A 21,767-nucleotide genomic window follows, 5' to 3' on the forward strand; every position below is an offset into this window, starting at 1 on the left:
CGGCCTTTCCTCTCGCTGCCCGAGCCTCGCCCCCTCCGCTCGTGCCGCCGGAAGTGGGAGGTGTCGCGCGCGGGCCGGCGCTCGACCCCTCCCCCGTGGCTCGGCCGCCCCCTCCCCCCGCTCCGCCCGCTCAGGTGCGTCCCGTCCCTCCCCCCTTCCTCCCGGGGGCGCGGCGCGGGAGGTGTGTGCGGGGCGCGTGCGCCGGGGGGGGGGGCGCGCTGCGGGGTGGAGGGGTGGGGGCGGGGGTCGTGGTGGGGGGCGTGGAGGGTGCTGCGAGGACGGGGGCGGGTATCCTGGCCTAGAAGTGGGACCCGGGCTGGAAGCGGCGTTGGGGGGGGGCGATAAGGGGAAGGTGTGGAGGTGGCTTTGGCCGAAGCAAGCGGCCAGCGTAGCAGTCCCCTGTTGAGGGTGGCTAGGACCCCCGCCGCTGCTTCACCCCTTTGTCCCCTTTCCGTTCTCTTCTGAGGACCCGTCGCCCCTGGCGTCGCCACCTTGCTGGTGGCCGCCGGGGGATTGCGGGATTCCCTTGGGCACACACGGCCCTCCAGCCAAATGTACCTCCCCACCCCCGCCCCGGTTGGGCTCTGGCCACGGAACTGCATGTTACGACCCTTGCCCTGTCGTTCCGTTTACCCGGCACCGATGACCCCGACCCTAGACATTGTTGGAGGAATATTTGCACTTAAGAGTAATGGCGATTTGGGGTCTCTTCTTCCCAGGAGCTTTATATAATGAGAGAAACTGAGACACAGGCGGTGCTTGAAGTGTTGACACAGCCTGGTCTCCTTATCTGCTCTGTGCACTCTTCAGGGTTCAGGGGTATCACTGGGGTGCTGTCAAAATAAAAACAAGAATGTAAACCAAGGCTGTGTTCACCCCTCACCTCCCAAGGGTTGGTTGGTTGTTTTTGTTTTTGTTTTCCATCTTACCATAGAAGGTCATGAGTTTGCAGCAAAAAGGATGACTTTTTGGTGGAGGGGAAAAAAGGCATCTTCTGGGTTTCCTTACCAGTGTTACTATGTTTTTCTGCTTCTCATTTTCATGCTAACCAAGTTCTTTTTTGCACCACTGTGCTAACTCCTAAGAGTCTGTACTTTGCTCCAGCCATGGGTATCAGACTTTTCCCATTTGTGTGGAGGGAACGCATTGAGGGAGTGAAAAATAATATTGGAGTTGCCAATATCGATTGCTGCTTCTTGCAATCACTTCCAAAAAAACTTTATTTAAGTTAATGGAGAATGCTTTAGATGGAACGGCCATAAAGTGATTTAAAAACATAAAATATTATTGATGCTAGGCCTAAAACATCTTTTGTGATAGTAGACAAGATAGGTGTGTGTACCATTTGTAAGACTCTCACAAATTATGATCTATTTTAAATGACTGCATTTCTTAAAAATAAATAAAAACTTTGTTTGAACTCCTAGATATTTATGTAAATAAAGTGACTCCTGAAGATTGATGTCCACTGGGACCTATTGCATGCTGTGACCCTTTTAATACCCTACTGCAGAATAGTGTTAAATATTTTCTCCTGGAGCCCAAGATTTTCCTTGTGTGTATTTCTTGGAGCAACTGTTGAGTGGGTATTCTGAGGGGGAAAGATACATTCATTTTAAACTTTTGAAACTTGTAGCCTGTAATTTGTTTCTGAATGTGCAGAGCGCGATGGCAGCATCTGAGGTGGCTGGTGTTATGGCCAATGCCTCCAATCCTCCGGAATCCTCTTCTAGTTTATGTGCTTCCAAATCAGAAGAAAGTCTCCCAGATGGTCTAAGGTAATGTCTGCATTCTTGACAGGGAAGGTTCAATTGGGTAAAGGACTTTTGAGATGGACTTCTGTAGCTGGTCTTTCCTCTTGAGCTCTAATGACACTGCAGTAGATTAAACTTTCTAAAGGTAGGGGCTGCCTGATCTGTCTGTATTTTTGGTATCCAACAAAGTATCTTACACTCAGTAGGCATGCTAAATGTCTGTTGAATAAATAGGTTAGAATACATGCATCAATTCATAAAAAAATGTAAATATTTCCCCTCTCTGCCCTATATAAATTGTATGTATTCATTTAAACTTATGTTTATATATCATACTCATTTATAAAATACTTTGTTATGTAGATAGATACAGATATATACATATATATATACATATACAAATGCAGATATGTCTGTGTATCTGCCTATCTAGATATCTTGGTTAATATTGCCTAGTACTTCATGTGCACATTTTGCCTCCCATCCATACTCTCAAGGGTAAGAATTGCAATTACCAATCTTGCATCAGTGGTTAATACTTAGTTATGTGCCATGTTGAATTAAGTTGATTAAAGTACCTGGGACTTAACATAATAATATCATCCTAACAACTTTTTTTTTGGTGCTGGGGATGAAGTCAGGGCCTTGTTCATGTGGTGCAACACTCTACCAACTGAGCTATATCCCCAGCCCCTAACAACTTTGTACATATTAAACATTTAATCTTCATATTAGTCCTAGGTGGTAGGTGCTAATATTATTGCTTCCACTTATAGTTGAAGAAACTAAGACACAGAGAGGTTAGTAACTTGCCCAAGGTTATCAAGCCATGTTGGAGTCAGGGTTTAAACCAAGGTTTGTCTGACTCCAGATAACTTAAACATTTGTTTCAAATAAGAGATGTGTTGCTAGGTGCAGTGGTACACATCTATAATCCCAGTGACATGAGATGCTGAGGATTGCAAGGTCCAGGCCAGCTTGAGCAACTTAATGAGACTCTGTCTCAAAAAATAAGCAAGGCATAGTGATGCATGCTTATAATTTCAGTGACTCAGGAGGCTGACGGAGGAGGATCTCAAGTTTGACCGCCAGCCTCAGCAATTTAGTAAGGCCCTAAGCAACTTAGCAAGATCCTGTCTCAAAATAATGAAAATAAAAAATAAAAAAAGACTGGGAAGCCGGGTGTGGTGCACATGCCTGTAATCCCAGCGGCTCAGGAGACTGAGGCAGGAAGATCGAAAGTTAAAAGTGAGGCACTAAGCAACTCAGTGAGCCCTTGTCTCTAAAAAATAAAATACAAAATAGGACTGGGGATGTAGCTCAGTGGTCAAGTGTGTCTAAGTTCAATCCCCAGTACCAAAAAAAAAAAAAAAAAAAAAAGGCTGGAGATGTAGCTATGTGTTAAATCCCCAGGACCAAAAAAGAAAAAAAAAAAGAGATGCTTGTTAGTGAATGGGTCAAACCTAATCATAAACTTGGATCTTTAAGTCTTTATTCATTTTGTATAAATAAAATCAACCACATACTACTATTAATAATAATAGCAGCTAAGGGTTATTAAGTGTTTACTATACTACTATACGCTGGCTACTCTGTAATAAATATATCATCTCATGGAATTCTTATACTATTAGGTGGGTTATATTATTTCTATTTTATAAATAAAATAACTTGCCTAGAGTCAAACAGCTAATACGTGTTAAGAGTTAGGATTCAAACCTGGCATTCTATATACCAGATTTAAAATAAGTTCTCTCAGCTCACAGTTAACTGCCAGCAAGAAGGAATCAGCTTAAGCTGTTGATAAAGATGTCTATATCACAGATACTCTCTCAGTTTTATTTTGGACAAGTGGTATTGAGGAAAGGCAGACACATTGACTTGAAGCCTCAATCATTGCTAGTTTGGGATGCTTAAGGGGTCAGTTGACAGAACCATTTAAGAAAGGGGTGAAGGGAAGGGAAGAATTTTAACATAGAATTATATCTATGTGTGGAAGACTTATAGCTGTGAATGTTGGATGTCATTGTAAATATGTTTTAAAGATCGCCTTAAAAAGTAATACACAGCTGGGTGTGGTGGTGCATGCCTGTAATTCTAGCTGCTGGGAGGCTGAGACAAGAGAATCTTGAATTCAAAGTCAGTCAGCCTCAGCAAAATCAAGGCATTGAGCAACTCAGTGAGACCCTGTCTCTAAATAAAGTACAAAATAGGGCTGGGGATGCAGCTCAGTGGGCAAGTGCCCCTCAGTTGTTCAATCCCTGGTACAAAAAAAAAAACAAAAAACAATACATAGACTGGGAATGTAACTCAGTGGAGAATGTGTATTTAGTAAATACAAGGCTCTGGGTTTTATCCCTAGTACTGGGGGAAAAAGCGTCTGTGATAAGTGACAAAATAACTATCCCAGTATTAATTATATGTATGCTTGTGGTTCAGGATAAGATTTCTATCAGCAATTTCAATTTTGGATTCAAAATTGAATCCTTAAACAATTGTTGTGTAAGGATTGTTCTTTAAACAAGTTGAGGTGATGCTATGCTTTGAAAAACTATTGAATTTAAGTAGTAGTTCTGGCCAAAGCTATTTATAATGAGTTTGAAGGGAACTTATTTTTTGTGGAATATGAGAGTGAGATACAAATAGTATTTCTGAGTTAATATTTTATTTATGAAAATGTTATGGGGCTGGGGATGTGGCTCAAGCGGTAGCGTGCTTGCCTGGCGTGCGTGCGGCCCGGGTTCGATCCTCAACACCACATACCAACAAAGATGTTGTGTCCGCCGAGAACTAAAAAATAAATATTAAAAAAAAAAAAAAAAAGAAAATGTTATGAGTAGCTAAATATTCCAATAAACATTAGGTTATTTTACCTATATTCCCAAAATTATTCATATGGGCCCTCAAAACACTTTTTTAGATCTTCAAGGTCATTTATGTTTAGACATTGGCTATAGACTGTCTCCAGAACCCAGGTTCTTACCTGTATATGGAATACAAGTTATTGGATAGAAATAAAATTCTTTGTCATTCTGATATGTAATCCTTTTTAAGACTGGATTGGGTGAGAAAAAAACCATCTTTTTTGTTTATTTTGTTTTTTTGGTAATGCTGGAGATCAAACCCAGGGCCTCATGTCTGCTAGGCAAGTGCTTTACCACTGAGCAACATCCAGAACTTAGAAACTTTTTACCTTGTGTTTTTCATAGCCCCAAAGACCCAGCGCAGAAGCAGAAGAACTCACCTCCATCGAGTGTAAGTAGCCAAACGATAACCAAGGAGAATAACAGAAATGTCCATTTGGAACACCCAGAGCAGAATCCTGGTTCATCAGCGGGTGACACTTCAGCAGCGCATCAGGAGGTTTTAGGAGAAAACTTGATAGCCACAGCCCTGTGTCTTTCTGGCAGTGGGTCTCAGTCTGATTTGAAGGACTTGGCCAGCACAGCAGGAGAGGAGGGGGACACAAGCCTCCAGGAGAGCCTCCATCCAGTCACTCGGTCTCTTAAGGCAGGGTGCCATACAAAGCAGCTTGCCTCCGGGAATTGCTCTGAAGAGAAATCCCCACAAGCCTCCATCCCAAAGGAAGGTAGCAGGGACACAGGCTTGGATTTCCGACCTGTAGTGCCTCCAGCAAATGGGGTTGAAGGAGTCAGAGTGGATCAGGATGATGATCAGGATAGCTCTTCCCTGAAGCTTTCTCAGAACATTGCTGTACAGGTCAAGTATCAAGTTTCTACTACTAAAATGGAATTTGGGGTTTTTTTGTTTTTGTTTTTTTTATTTTTTTTTTGAGGGTAGGAGATAGTTCATATTTGGTGGAGAGCTATGCTGTCTTGTTTTTTATTTTTTTGTTTTTATTTTTTGTTTTTGCTACCACCCATCATACTGTTTTCATACAATGTCATGCAATGACTTCATTCTGCTGTTCCATAAATAAGAAAGCCAGTAGCCAGTGTTTAATTTTATGGTAAATAGGAGCTTTATGAGCTACATATAATCAATCACTGAGTGATTGATGAGTATAGGTCATTAGCATTCATATTTCCCATCTTTGTCCTTACAGGAGGAATCCTTGTTAATTCTCTGACCTACGTGTTAAGAAGTACAGTGTATCCTGCTTTATAGTGACTAGTGTGCTTTGTTGTAGGAGGAAGTATGGGCACAGTAGATTCTCATCTCAGATTTGAGGCTTTCTCAGTCCAAATTTGGGTCTTATTCAGGTTATTTTGTGGGATAAATGATTGATGCAATGTGGATGTTGGTGTTCATTTGCCAGAACTACATTGCTTCTCACTGTGAAGGTGATAAGGGGACAGAGCAGAAAGTTTGCTTCTTAGTTGTTTGTGGCAGATTCTAAGTGAAAGTACTGGAATAATTCTGCCTTTTTTAAAGAGAATCTGAAAAATTCTGAATATATTATTTCTTTCTTTTTAGACTGATTTTAAGACAGCAGATTCAGAGGTGAACACAGATCAAGATATTGAAAAGAATCTGGTAAGTATTAAAAGTGTCATTTTACAGTTGCTTTAAGGTAAGAATTTGGAACAGTGACAGCAGCCTTATATGGATTTTTTTCCCCCTGTAATGCTAGGGATGAAACCCAGGGCTTTATTCATGCTAGGCAAATATTCTAACACTGAGCTACATCCCTAGCCCCAAGCATACTTACCTTTAAAGTGTACTCAACTACTAGTAAAAGATACTTTTCAGTACAAGTAAATTTGACTTTCAGTGTCAGATAGGAAAGAAATTTAGAAGTGCTAATATATTAAAGAATATATTCGGATAGATTTTCTGAGGAATTGCTGTTTTTTAAAATAAATGATGTCTGTTTATAAATTCAACTTTGGATGATAGTGCATTATTCTTTAAACTTTTTGAGATTCATCTGAAACCCCTAAAAATTAAAATGATCTAATAAGTTATCTATAAGAAAATATGGTCACCAATAAAGCAGATTCTCTGATGATCAAAAAAAAAAGTGTCATTTTATATGACACCATTAAAGTATAAAAATCTAGAAACGTTTTGTCTCAGTTGAAAAAAGTGCAGGAATCTCCTTGTTCACTCCAGAGAGTGTAATAGCTCTACATAAATTTAAAGTGTGTGTGTGTGTGTGTGTGTGTGTGTGTGTGTGTGTGTGTGTTTCAGTGCCTCCTCCTCAAATCCAAATTCTTTCTTTTTCTTTTTTTTTTCCTTTCTTGGTACTAGGGATTTAACCCAGGTGTGCTTTACCACCAAGCCATACTAGCAGCTTTTTAAATTTTGAGACAGGGTCTTACTGAGTTGCTTAGGGCCTCTCTCAGTTGCTGAGGCTGATTTTGAACTTGCAGTACTCCCTCTCAGCCTCCTTAGTTGCTGGGGATTACACAGGTGTAATGCCCAGCTTAGTCTAAATCTTTCCAGGTGAAATGTTTTGTTTTGTTGTTGCTGGGTTTGTTTGTTTTAGCATTCTTCTTTTTATGATATTTTTTCCAGTATTTAATCCTTGTATCCTGGTTACTTTCATTTAAGTATGTTCCATTTTATCAGTCTTTCTTTTAAAATCTGATGGACACAGTACAGTACCTTTATTTTTATGTAAAAAAATGAATCAAATGAAATAGTTCAGATTATAGCATAATTAGTCCACAGTAGAATGAGTCTCAGTCTCTTATTCTAGACACTATTTCTTAAGCTTACATTGACTAATTTTGGTAATCTTGTCACATTATTGAGCTTCCAGTCAAACTCTTGTCAAGTTTTTTTTTTTTTTTTTTTTTTTTTAATGTACTGTTTACATGTATCTTTTCCATTTTATTCCTTGGTAATTAGTTTTTAAATCTTAGAGGACTTTACTTTTACAAATCCCTGGGGTCTTGCTATATTTGCCAGGCTGGTCTCCCAGGCTCAAATGATCCTCCTGCCTCAATCTCCCAACAATCTGGGAAAGACACCCTAGGATCAGGAAGAAGAGGTCTTGAGGGTAAGATGTGTTTCTTGAAAGAACAACAATATAGAAAGGAAAAGTGTTTGGTGCAAACTAATGCTTTTTTCCTGTGTTATTCTAAAGATGTATCATGGAGAACTGGAAACAGTGGAATATGCCTGTAATCTCAAGAGACTTGGGAGACTAAGGAAGGAGGATCACAAGTTCAAGGCCAACCTTGGCATTTAGTGAGGGCCTAAGCAACTTAGTGACACCCTGTCTCAAAATGTCTGGTGATGGGCCGGGATTATGGCTCAGTGGTAGAGCACTTGCCTAGCATGTGTGAGGCACTGGGTTTGATTCTTAGCACTGTATATAAATAAATATAAAGTCCATTGACAATTAAAAAAAATTAGGAAAAAAAAAAAGAAAAATGTCGGATGGTGCAGCTCAGTGGGAAAGCACCCGTTGAGTTCAATCCCCAGTACCAAAAAAAAATGAAAAAAGAAAAAAAAATGTATTATAAAAAGATGTATTATGAGTGAAGGAGGTAAAGGAAAGGAGCTGTGGTTAAAAAAGAAAAGAATCCTTTAATCTTCTGGTTCACTTATTGATTCTTAAACTTTGTTAACAAAGTTAACAATGTTTATGTCCTCTTTTAGAATCTTTTGAAAACTTTTAATTGTCATCAAAGTAAAATGCACATATACACCCCAATTTCAGAGAGTTCAAAGATCCCCCGGGGTTATCCACAGACCCTACATTCATAATCTCTGCAAAGATGTGATATTGAGGAATCAGTTCTTTGGGGTGATGTGGTCACATTTTGGTACATGGACTGAGGACTGGTTCATCTCAAAGTTAACCATCTTGAGAGCCTGTTTTTTTTTGTGTGTGTGTGTTTTTTTTAATATTTATTTTTTAGGTGTAGATGGACATAACACAATGCCTTTATTTTTATGTGATGCTGAAGATCGAACCCGGGTCCCACTCGTGCTAGGCAAGCGCTCTACCGCTGAGCCACAATCCCAGCCCGAGAGCCTGTTTTTTATGATGATAATACAATATAGGTTTTCTAATACTCACTTTCAGGAACTTTATTTTCTTGAAAAAATAATCATCCTTTAGAGAACAAATTCAGCTTAATACTCTTGGTTTAATTTTTACAAGAACTACCTTATACCAAATTTGTTTTAATTTGACTCTTTTAAGTTTTAATGTTCATTTGAGAGGTGACCATTGCTTTCCTTAATTTGCTGATGAGAGGGAGGCAGAGCCATATTGTGGTCCTCACAATCATCACTTCTAATCCCTAGTTTATGTGAGCTTTCTGAGTCGATCATTCTGAATATGAGGTTGCCCAGACTTCTTTAGTGGATGTGTCAGTTGTCAGTGCTAATGATTGGTAAGCTTCCTATTCTTTGAGTAGGTGATCTGTTCTTTGTTCTGGCGTATTATTTTTTTCTCTCTCCTAATGGACGATAAAATATCTCCTTTCTCTTATCCCTAGTAACAGTGGTGGGCAAACATTTTCTTTTCTTTTCTTTTTTTTTTTTTTTTAAAGAAAGAGTGAGAGAGAGTGAGAGAGAGACATTTTTAATATTTATTTTTTAGTTTTCGGCGGACACAACATCTTTGTTTGTATGTGGTGCTGAGGATCGAACCCGGGCCACACACATGCCAGGCGAGCGCGCTACCGCTTGAGCCATATCCCCAGCCCAAACATTTTCTTTAAAGGACCAGATAGGTTCTGTGGATTGTGTGGCATTTATTGTAATCTTTCCACTTTGCTGTTATAGTTTGAAAGCAATCTTTAAACCAATGGGCATGGCTTTGTTCTAATAAAACTTACTTATAAAAACATGCGATGAGGGGCTGGGGATATAGTTCAGTTGGTAGACTGCTTGCCTTGTATGCACAAGAACCAGGGTTCAATCCCCAGTACCACAAAAACCAAAAAGCATAAAACATGCGATGACTGGATTTGTCCCACATGCCATAGATTGCTAACCCCTGCTTTGTAGCAGTGTTGTATAACAGAAATTTCTGTAGTGGTAGAAATGTTCTGTTAACCTAGTTGTTTGGTGTAGTAGCCACTAATCATATTTGGCTTTTGAGTATTTGAGGTGTGCCTAGGTAATTGAGGGTCTGTTTGTTTCTAGTTTATTATTTTGATTAATTTTACCTATCCACATCTGGCTAGTAGCTACTGTATTGACATCACAGCTTTAGAACTCTGTATAATGTCTTGGTTAGGCATTTAGTGATTGTTTCATACGTTTAAATTGGAAAATAAACTTGTTTTTTCCAATAGGACAAAATGATGACAGAGAGAACCCTATTAAAAGAACGTTACCAGGAAGTCCTGGACAAGCAGAGGCAGGTGGAGAATCAACTCCAAGTGCAATTAAAGCAACTTCAGCAGAGGAGAGAAGAAGAAATGAAGAATCACCAGGTAGTTTACTTATTAAAATTTTTGAACTGGAGATATAACTCAGTGGGAGAGTATTTGTCTTGCATTTGCAAAAAAGAGAACTGAGGTTGTGGCTTAGGTGTAGAGCGCTTGCGTGGCATGTGCAAGGCCCTGGGTTCCATCCTCAGCACCACATAAAAATAAATAAATAAAGGTTTTGTGTTCAACTACAACTAAAAAATAAATATTAAAAAGAAAAAAATCAGGGCTGGGGCTGTAGCTCAGTGGTAGAGTGCTTGCCTAGCATGCATGAGGCACTGGGTTCGATCCTCAGCACCACATAAAAATAAACAAGTAAAATAAAGGCATTCTGTCCATCTACAACCACACACACACACAAAAAAAAAAAAAAAAAAAAATCAAAGAGTAAAGCAACAGTTCTGATCAGACTTTTTTTTTAATATTTATTTTTCAGTTTTAGGTGGGCACAATATTTTTATTTTTATGTGGTGCTGAGGATTGAACCCAATGCCTCATGCATGCTAGGTGAGCACTCTTATCACTGAGCCACAACCTCAGCCCCTGATCAGACTTTTAAGTTTGTTTCTTAGTAGAAAAAGAAAAGCGATATTTACTTTTTAATGGTTGTCATAGAAGTTTAAGAATAAAATCAATCCTGTTATCCAGGGGATAAATCTGATTTTAGTTCAGAGAGGAAAAGATTATTTAATATATTTTGTTGACATCTTATGTTATTTGGAAAAATACATTCATAAGTAGATTAAAAATCTATATATAAAAACTGGAAAAAAGTTGAACGTAGAAGAAAATTTAGGGGAGTATTTATAAAACCTCAAATTTTAAGAGGTCACTTTAAGCAAGGCAGAAAACCCAGAAGCCATAAAAAATTAATTAATTAATTTAATTACATATAATTAAAAATACCAAGTGATGTAAAAATTAGTTGAAAGATTGTTAAACTGAGTGGAAATGTTTTTAGCAAAAAAAAATGTATATATACATACATATATGTGTATGTATACATATATATGTACATACCTGTGTGTGTATATATGTGTATATATATGTGTGTGTGTGTGTGTGTGTGTGTATATATGTATTTAGCACATCTGACCAGATATAATTTCTGACATTCTGAAGATAGCTCACATTCATGGTAAAAATCAATCTAGAGAAAAAATCAGGAAAGGTTATTATGTTATTTTCCTATTGCTCATGTAACAAATCATTATGGGTTTAGCAGCTTAAAGTCTACATTAAGCTGGGTATGGTGGCTTACACCTGTAATCCCAGCGGCTCTGAAGGATGAGGCAGGAGAATCTCGAGTTCAAAGCCATCCTCAGCAAAAGTGAGGCACTAAGCAACTCAGTGAGAACCTGTCTCTAAAGTTCAAAATATAGCTGGGGATGTGGCTCAGTGATTGAGTGCCCCCAAGTTCACTCCTTGGTACCCAAAGGGGAAAAAAAAGTCTACATAAAGTGTCACTGGGCTAAAGTCAAAGTACTAGTAGGACTGTGTTCCTTTCTGAGAGTTCTAGGGCCAACTCTTCCTTGTCTGTAGCTTGTAAAGCCTGCCTTCATTCTTTGACTTAAGGGCCCCTTCATCTTGAAAGCAACAACAGTGTCTCTTTGATCTTTATCTCCTGTGCTCTGATCACAACTGGTAATTGTTCTCTACTTTTAAGGATTTAGGTGATTATATTAGGCCCACCCAGATAGTCCAGGTTAATCTCCCTATTTTAAGGTCCTTACCATAGTTACATCTTCAAAGTCTCTTTTGCTGTGGAAGGTAACATAATAAATAGGTTTTAGGGATTAGAACATGGATATCTTGGGGGAGGGTATTATTTTGCCTACTATAGTTATAAATAGTAATTCATAGAAGAGGAAAAGCAAAATGATTGTAAATAATTGGAAAGAAGCTCAGACTCACAGGTACTCATTCATTCAGAAAATATTTTTAGAGTGTTTGATGTAAGTTTTGGACATTTAGTAATGAACAAAACATTATTAAGCATTCACTGAATGCTTATTTTAGTTGAAATCAAACAGTAAAAACAATAAAGAATGCCAGGCATGAAGCACATGCCTGTAATCCCAGTGGCTCAGGAGGCTGAGGCAGGAGGATTGTGAGTTCAAAGCCACAAAAAAGTGAGGCACTAAGCAACTCAGTGAGACCCTCTCTCTAAATAAAATACAGAATAGGGCCAGGGATGTGGCTCAATGGCCAGGTGCTCCTGAGTTCAATCCCTGGTATAAAACAAAGAATGAAAGTTAGGGAAGTTAATATTATTGGATACTATTCTTTACTCCCCCAAGTGATGGGCTAAAATGAAATAAGTTGTCAAGCATGAGGTAAAGTGAACTCTTGTAGACATGATTAGTAAGAGTGTGAATTATGATGACCTCATTAGTTATTAGGAATTGTCAGTTAAAATTTAAAATATGCTTCTACTTTGACCAGTCTCATTATTGGGAGTCCATTCTACAGGCACAAATTTATGTATGAAAGTATAGACATAGAATGTTTATTGCAGTTTAAGCAAGGCACAAAACCCAGAATTTAATTATCTATAATTAAAAATACCAGCTGGGTGCAGTGGTGCATGCTTGTAATCCCAGCAGCCTGTGAGGCTGAGACTAGAGGATCATGAGTTCAAAGCCAGCCTCAACAACAGTGAGTCCCTGTCTCTAAATAAAAATGCAAAATAAGGCTGGGGAAGTGGATTAGTGGTTGAGTGCCCTTGAGTTCAATCCCTAGTACAAAACAATATAATAACCTGCTGAGAGAGAGAAAATATTTTTAGCACATTTCAAAAAAAATTTTTTTTAAAACACCTTTTTTATAACTTTATTTTTATGTGGTACTAAGGATCGAACCCAGTGTCTCACGCATGTTAGGTGAGTACTTTACCACTGAGCCACAACCCTAGCCCCTCATAAAAAAATTTAATGTTTATGACATTCTGAAGATTTCTACAAATTCATGGTAAAAGTAAAAAAAAATCTAGAGAAAAATCAGGAAAGATTTTTTTGTGTGATAAGAAGTAAAATTACAAAAAAAGTTGGAATAAACCAAAGGTCTTTTAACAGTTCATCAGGATAAATTGGATATGTCTATGTGATGTCCTATTATGCAGCTACGTATTTTTGAATTATATCTGTAGTTATTGATGTATGTTGTCCAAGTGGAAAAAAGCACAATGTAAAATAATGAATATAAAATAACTTCATAAAAAAAGAAAAACGGGATGGAGGATATAATTCAGTGGTAGATTGTGTGCTTTGCATGATCAAGACTCTAGGTTTGATCCCCAGGAATGCTTAAAAAAAAAAAAAAGCCAAAGAAATACATATATAAGTTACATGTGTATTTGTTTGAGAATTGAGAAAATGTGCAGTCATAATAAGAACAGTTAATACATTGATTGCCCTTATGGGTGGAAGTGGTATGAACTTGGGGGTAATTTAACTTCAATACTTTTGTATTGTTTGACTTCTTATTTGCTGTTAAATAATAAAAAAGTCAAATAAACAGAAAACCCATACATATAACAAGTGGAACATGAGTAGAACTGTAACAAAACAAGACCAATTTGTTGGATGCAACAAACTCCCTCCTACAGCAAGAATGCCTTTCCCAGCAGTCTTGAGGGGTGTTCATTTGACATTTGAGCACCAAAAATGGAGAACTTATTGCTTCACAAGGCAGTGTGTTTCATTTTTGAACGGTGTGATTATTATACATTTTTTTCCTGTTGAATTGAAGTCTGTGTTCCTGTAACTTTCTCCCTGCAGTCTGAATTCTGACTTTTAGAGTTGCTCAACAACCATATTTCTTTCAATTCAATTTGAATCCACTAAAATCAATATGTATATGTGATTGTTGAACACAACCTTCAGATCAAAAGAACTAATTTCTTTCTTTCTTTATTTGTGTGTGACTGTAATTTTGTGGGATTTAGGAGATATTAAAGGCTATACAGGATGTGACAATAAAGCGAGAAGAAACAAAAAAGAAGATAGAGAAAGAAAAGAAGGAGTTTTTGCAGAAGGAACAGGATCTGAAAGCTGAAATTGAGAAGCTGTGTGAGAAGGGCAGAAGGTAATTAATGTGCGTATGTGTACATGTGTGCATATGGGGCCACTTTCATTTGTGTTGTAGTTTCTTTCAGTCTGGTTTTTATTTGAAAAATAAGCACACAAATAAAATTCTCCAATGATTTAGCATTCTCAGTATTCTGTTAGACTTAATAGAAAAAAGGTACCAGTATTTTTTAATAACATTAAAAATTTATAAAGTTAAGGGACTGGGGTATAGCCCAGTGGTAGAGCACCTATGTATAGAGCCCTTGGTTAAATCTCTAGCACCAGAAAGAAAAAAGAAGAAAGAAATTATAGCAGTTAATTATTGAGTTCTGTATATGATCAAAATTTTGATGTGTGAGCTAGGCATAGTGGTGCAGGTCTGTAATACCAGCTACTTGGGAGGCTGAGGCAGGAGAATCACACGTTTGGGACTGGCTTACTTACCCCAAGGCCAACACAGGCTTCATAAATGAAGGTTCAGTTGTGTGAGAAATCCATGGGAGTTTTGAATTAAAGAGACAGGCTCTAATTACCTTTAAACCAGCTCCAGGGCGGCTTCTCCTAGCTCCAGCCTCAAGCTACCTATTATGGTAGCGAGGTTTACTGAAGAGGCGAGAGAGAGCATGCCAGGGAGTGGACTTTTATTGGGGAACAAAAAATTCTGGGGAAAATCCCATCCAATGAAGATTAAGGGGGTCAGTGTCCCAAGGTCTGGTGCGATGATTGGGTCTTCAGGGTAGTGGCTAGACACGCCTCCACACAGACAAGCCCTTGGACCTGAGAAGGGTGGGGAAAGCTCTGGACACAAAGATGTGTCTAAGCGCCTCTCGCCCAGCCAGGGAGGTAACTCAAATCACCTGCGAGGATGGCCTCTCACAGGCTTAGGCAACCTAGCAAGACCCAGTTAAAGGTGTTATAAACTAAATTGGTTCTTATTATTATTATTATTTTTTATATGTATGATTTTTTTTATTTTTTTTATTGGTTGTTCAAAACCTTACAAAGCTCTTGACATATCATATTTCAAACATTAGTTTCAAGTGAGTTTTTACCCCAAATACAGATTGCAGAATCACATCGGTTACACATTCACATTTTTACATAATGCCATACTAGTAACTGTTGTATTCTGCTACATTTCCTATCCTCTACTATCCCCCTCCCCCCCATGGTTCTTATTATTTTTGATGAGAAGTAAGTGACAATTGATGTTGTTTTTTCTGTATTATGTCACTATTTACTCCCCAAGATTTTCTCATTTTCTTTAGTTTTTAGCTATTTGACTTTCGGGTGTGGTTCTCTTCATATTTTTTATGTTGAGAATTTTCTGAGTTTCTTAATCTATAAAGTTGTGTCTTTTACCAAAATTTTTAAATTTTTGTGGCATAATTTTCAATTATTTTCTCTGCCCCATTTCGTCTTTTTCTCCTGGACTCCATGTCCACATGTGTAAGACTTTGATATTGTCCTACAGCTCAACAAGTCTCTTCTTGCTGTTTCTTTCCAGTCTTTTAGTACCAGGGATTGAACCCAAGGGCAGTTAGCCACCGAGCCACATCCCCACTCCTTTTTTATTTTTTATTTTAAGACAAAATCTTGCTAAGTTGCTGAGGCTGGCTTCAAACCTGTGGTCCTCCTGCCTCAGCCTCCCAAGTTGCTGGGATTATAGGCATGTGCCACCATGCCCAGCTCTTTCCAATCTTTTTAATTTTATTTCTTATATTGTATAATTTCTATTGTATTTTTAATTTACTTACTTTTCCTTATATCATTTTCATTCTTGTGATTAAGCCCATGCAGTGAATTTGAATTTCATATTTCCAGTGTTGTTATTTCTCAGTTCTGTCATTTCAGTTTAGTTCTTTTTTTAAATGTGTTTGTTTAATTTTATGTGATTCTGAGGATCGAACCTGGTGCCTCACATGTGCCAAGCAACTGCTCTACTACAGAGCCACAACCCTAACTCTATTTTTTTTTTGTAGTTTCTCTGCCAAAAATTATTATTTGTTTATTCCCTTGTGAGCATATTTTCTTTTGTCCCTTCATGTAGTTAAAATGGAGGCTTTAGAATATTTTTCTGCTAATTCCAACATCTTGGTCATCTTGAAGCTCCTATCCATTCATTGCCTTTTTTCTTAATCTGGAGTCAGCAATCAAAAGTATTATCTGAAGGCTGGGAATGTAGCTCAGAGGTGAAGTACTTGCCTAGTATGCACAAGGTCCTGGGTTTCATCCCCAGCAAAAGCAAAACATAAAAACCCCATTTTTTCTGGCCAGGTATGGTGCACACACCTATAGTCCCAGCACCCAGAAGGCTGAAGCTGGAGGATCACTTGAGCCTGGGAGAACAGCCTGGGCAACATAGCAAGACTACTCTATCTTCATTAAAAAAAGAGGGGGAGAGAGAGAGAGAGAGAGAGAGAGAGAGAGAGAGAGAGAGAGAGAGAGAGAAATGTCATCCTAAGAAAACAGACACAGAATATATATGATTTTTATTCACATAGAATTCTAGAGAAGATATAATTATAGTAAGGAAATGTATTTCACTAGGTGTCAGCAGTTTAGGGTGAAGGGAAGGAATTGACTGCTTTCTAGTAAATATTTTAGGCTTTTCAAATCAGTCTTTGCCCATTAAACAACAACAGCAACAAAATCCCTTGTCTTCTGATTGAGTTATGAGAGATCTTTATATATTTTCTGTATGAATTCTTTTATCAGGTATGCGTTTTATAAATATTTTCTACTAGTTTGTAGCTTGCTTTTGCATTTTGTAATAGTGTCTCTTGGAGAACAAAAGATACAATTTTGATGAAGTCCAGTGTACTGCATTTTTTCTTTTGTGGTTCATGCATTTTGCATCCTCCTAACCCAAAGTCACCTTCTTTGAGAAAGTTTATAGTTTTAACCTTTACATTTAGGTCTACAATCCATTTGAGTTTATTTTTTAGTATGGTACACCTAGGGCTAGAGTATCATATGGATGTATATTTGTTCCAACACCCTATGTTCAAAAGACTATGCTTTCCCCATTCAATTACCTTGACACTTTTGTGGAAAATAAATTGACCACTGTTGAGGAAATACACTAAATTTTTTTTTGGGGGGTGGGTACCGGCGAGTGAACTCAAGGGCACTCGACCACCGAGCTACATCCCCGGCCTTATTTTGTATTTTATTTAGAGACAGGATCTCACTGAGTTACTTAGTGCCTTGCTTTTCCTGAGGCTGGCTTTGAACTCACAATCCTCCTGTCTCAGCCTCCCGAGCTGCTGGGATTACAGGCATGTGCCACTGTGCCCAGTTGTAAATACAATTTAGAGTTAGCTGCTCGGGAGATGAGGCAGGAGGGTTACAAGTTTGAGGCCAGCCTGGGCAACTATCAAGACCCCGTTTCAAACAAAAAAGGAATAAAAAGCTGGGAATATAGCTTGACTAGCATATGTGAGTTCATTTCCCAGTGACACACACACACACACACACACATGCACAAACACAAGAAGAAGAAGAAAGAAAATCTTCCCCCAAACCAGAAAAACACTCTGAAAAGGTGATAGAGAAAGAAAACAGTTATAATTGAATAGCTGTTAAATCTGAATGTGGGGCTGGGGATATAGCTCAGTAGAGTGTTTGCCTTGCATGCACAAGGTGCTGGATTCAATCCCCAGTACCACAAAAAAAAAAAAAAAAAAAAAAAATGAAGAAGAAAAGAAAAATCTGAATGTGATATACATCACAAGTAAACCTCTGACAGATGGCAAAGACCAGGATCTTACCCCCTTATATAACCAAGGAGAAACAACGTATTACAATGCTTTCAAGATAAGAAGTAAGGCTGGGCACAGTGGCTCATGCCTGTAATCCCAGCAGCTCTGGAGGTTGGGACACTTAGACAGGAGGATCACCAGTTCAAAGACAGCCACAGCAAAATTGAGCCGCTAAGCAACTCAGTGATATTTAGTATCTCTAAATAAAATACAAAATAGGGCTGGGTATGTGGCCCAATGGTCAGTGCCCCTGAGTTCAATCCCCAGAACCAAAATAATAAATAAGTAAATAAATAAATAAACAAACAGTAGTCCTTAAGTAAGAGGACTTGACAACACTTTTTGTCAAGAATGCTTCACCCAATTTATGGTAATTGGGGAGATGCCTTGTGTAGTTTTACTTGGAGAAACAGATTGCTTTATCATAGGAGATAATTTTGTAAATTGTAGTAAGGTGCCCTCCTTCTTTCCCTTGGGATCTGTGAGATAGGGGCGTTGTTTCTTTGGATGTGTGCAATTTAAAGGGATGGCTTCTAGGTACTTGAAACATTCCTGATTTGTGTGACTATTTTTAGAGTTTATAATATACATACAACAGGCAGAAAATTTGAAAGAAAAGGTTGCGGGGTCCGGTGGGGGAGATTAGTTAGGGGAGAATTTCTTCCATAATTTTCAAAAGGGATAATTAAAGCCCTTATTTTTCTTTTATATTTGCCCTTACACATACAAAATGTGGCTCTATTTTTGTACTTTATTCTGTTGGTATATTTCTTTCCTCCTTTGCCTTGTGACTTTTTACATCTTAAAATCAAATCAAATGCATCCTCCAACTCTGTTCCTTTTTTTTTTTTTGGTACTGGGGATTGAACCCAGGGTTACTTTACCACTGAGCTATATTCCTACCCCTTTAAAAAAATTTTATTTTGAGACAGAGTCTTACTAAATTGCTGAGGCTGGCCTTGAACTTGAGATTCTTCTGTCTCAGCCTCCAAGTAGCTGGGATTACAAGTATGTATTATGAATGCCTGACTTTTGTTTTCCAAAATTGTTTTGAATATTCAAGATACTTTTTATTACTTTAAAATCATATTATCAGGGCTGGGGATGTGGCTCAAGTGGTAGCGGGCTTGCCTGGCATGCATGCGGCCCGGGTTCGATCCTCAGCACCACATACAAACAAAGATGTTGTGTCTGCCAAAAACTAAAAAACAAATATTAAAAAAAATTCTCTCTCTCTTTAAAAAAAATCATATTATCAATTTCTACAAAAAACAGTGTGCTTGATATTTGTTTGGATTTGTATTAAATCTTCAGATCATTTTGGGAAACTGACGCACAACAATATTGAGTCTTCTATTTAGTCATATAGAAGATTACTTTTTTTTTCCTTCTTTAGTTTCTCATGGCAATGTTTTGTAGGTTTGAGAATCAGAAAGATAATCCTTACTCTCTGTACTGTTCCCTCAAAATTGTAGTCATTTTGGATTCTCTTGATCCCTGCCTTTGTCTCCTTAATTCAGCAACAGTGCCAGCTCTGTATTCACCCTTCAGATGCTACAGTCTGGCAACTCCCACTAGGCAGTTAGCTAGGGCATTATAGGTCTGTCTTCATTTATGTTCTTTATCTCAGTGGTCAGTTCTATGCTACCTATTGTCCAGCATTTGTAGACACTGTTTCACATTTTTTTCCCCAGTTTTTCAGTTGTTTATAGCCAGAGAATGAATCTGGTCCCTAGTATTCCATCATGGATGGAAGTAGAATTCTAAATCCTATCATAAACAGATTAAACTCAAAAAACAATATTTGCAGGATATACATGCTAATATGTGTAGTAAATATTAGGAAAAAAGGAGCTAGAAATGAAGCTAAAGAGCTAGGTGACATAGGAGGTGATCAGTGTTGATTCATTCCTTATGAAGAACTGGAATGGTGTTTTGAAAGGAAATTGTGGTCAGAGAAACTCAGAACCAGGTTTGGGATTTAGAAAAAGGACCATATGGGTTAATGAGGCTCAAGATATGGCTCTGCTGGTAGATGATTGGCAAGGAATAAAGTTTAGGAAAAGGAAGAGCTCCAAGTTCCTAGTGTCATATTGATCATGAAATTGAATATTGAAGTCACAAAAGGTGTTGTGCGCTAGGCATGGTGGCCTGTAGTTTCAGCTACGTGGGAGGCTGAGGCAGGAGTATCTCTTAATCCTAGTAGTTTGAGGCCAGTCTGGGCAATTTAGTGAGACCCTGTCTCAAAATTAAGAATAAATAAATAAAAGGCTCCATGGTAGAGTACATATGAGTTCAATCTCCAGTTCTGCAAATAACAACAATAATTACAAAACTATGTATTAACATAAATAGCATATTTTTCATGAAAAATAATTATTTTCCAAATTTAAAAAATCAATTCAGTTAGAAGATTAACATCATTTAGGTTTTTATAAATCTCTGTAATGGAGGAAGATGAATTTTTCTGGCTGTTTTTGCATTTGATTGATTGTAAAATGTTGTTTTGGTTGAAATATATTAACAAAAATCACAATACATGATTAAGTAGTTGGAAAAGCAGGGGATATTTAATAGTTTTTAAAAATAATGTATTTTGATACTACTCTAAAACTTGTCAAGCCAGTTTTCTTTTTCTTTTTAGTTGTAGATGGTCACAATACCTTTATTTTATTTATTTATTTTTATGTGGTGGTAAGGATTGAACCCAGTCCTCACACATACTAGGTGAGTGCTCTACCACTGAGCTACAAATCCAGCCCCAAGCCATAGTTTCTTAAAGGTTATTTGCTTAGTACAATCTGAAACCACATCCATAGAGATTCTTTTTGTACTGCTATGGCAAAATCCATTGGTTTACCTTGAACTTGAATGGATCATTTACCTGTGTTATAAAGAGATGCAAAAACTTTTCCTCTACTCTCTCAGAATTAGCAGCTGGAGCCTGCAAATTAAAAAGACAGATTAGGGCTGGGATTGTAGCACAGTGGTAGAGCGCTTGCCTCGCATGGGCAGAATCCGGGTTCGATCACCAGCACCATGTAAAAAAGGCATTGTGTTGTGTCCATCTACACCTAAAAAATAAATAAATATTTTTTAAAAAGACAGATTAACAGGAAGAAAAAACAGTTTATGTATGTAGTGTGCATACACATGGGACAGTTCAGTGACCAATAACTCCCAAGGAGTGGTTAGAATTTGGGACTTCTCTACCATTTTACCAAGTGAAGGGGAAAAGGGAGAAAAGCACTTATGAGAAAACCATTGTCTTCTTAGAAGGGGGTGAGAAACTAATGGAACTTTTTGGAAAGATAAATGTGTTTTCAGGAGATAAGAACATTTATAAAATGTTTATCTAGTTTTTTTTTTCATCTAAATTCTTTAGAGCCCTAAAGAAGGGGCAGATTATTTGCATTCCCTTTCTAGGAGTAGATCTACCTTATAAAGAATTTATGACGGCCTTATTTCCTGGAAGTTGCTGCTTTCAATTGGATGAGGGAACCTTTCCGAATGCTTTTTTTCTGTGGCTGTTGAATCTCATGTCTTCACTGGAAAATAATCTTTATACCAACTCTGTAGTTCTGAGTGGGTTCCATAGTTGATTTGATAACACAGTGCATAATTTGTAATAAAGTATTGGCTCAACATTTATGCAGATGTATGCAGATATTCCAAGTGTTATCTTTTATTATATAATATTTAAAGAACCATATTCTGTCACTGTCAATTTCATTAGAATAGTCTGTAAGTAGTGGGAAGCATTTAAGCTCACAGTGGCAGGTACAGACTTTCTAAAATTCTAACTTTTGTTTGCTA

General features: G+C 37.9%; 1 protein-coding gene across 3 annotated transcripts in view; it reads left to right on the forward strand.

The window, feature by feature from the left end:
* The first annotated feature begins 53 nt into the window (after positions 1-53).
* Rnf214 (ring finger protein 214) overlaps positions 54-21,767 on the forward strand; it is a 33,280-nt gene continuing 11,566 nt past the window's right edge. For 2 of the 3 annotated variants that reach the window (XR_003301508.2, XM_026396353.2), the window contains exons 1-6: positions 54-134; positions 1,663-1,778; positions 4,964-5,474; positions 6,192-6,251; positions 9,980-10,120; positions 14,064-14,203. Coding sequence is in view for 2 of the 3 variants with exons in the window: in XM_026396353.2 (XP_026252138.1) it covers positions 1,669-1,778; positions 4,964-5,474; positions 6,192-6,251; positions 9,980-10,120; positions 14,064-14,203 (962 nt within the window). In the remaining variant the exon portion in view is untranslated. The remainder of the gene's footprint in view (positions 135-1,662; positions 1,779-4,963; positions 5,475-6,191; positions 6,252-9,979; positions 10,121-14,063; positions 14,204-21,767) is intronic. The other variant, XM_026396355.2, reaches the window with a different exon arrangement.

Source organism: Urocitellus parryii, chromosome 4, assembly GCF_045843805.1.
Source record: "Urocitellus parryii isolate mUroPar1 chromosome 4, mUroPar1.hap1, whole genome shotgun sequence".
NCBI classification, from domain to species: domain Eukaryota; kingdom Metazoa; phylum Chordata; class Mammalia; order Rodentia; family Sciuridae; genus Urocitellus; species Urocitellus parryii.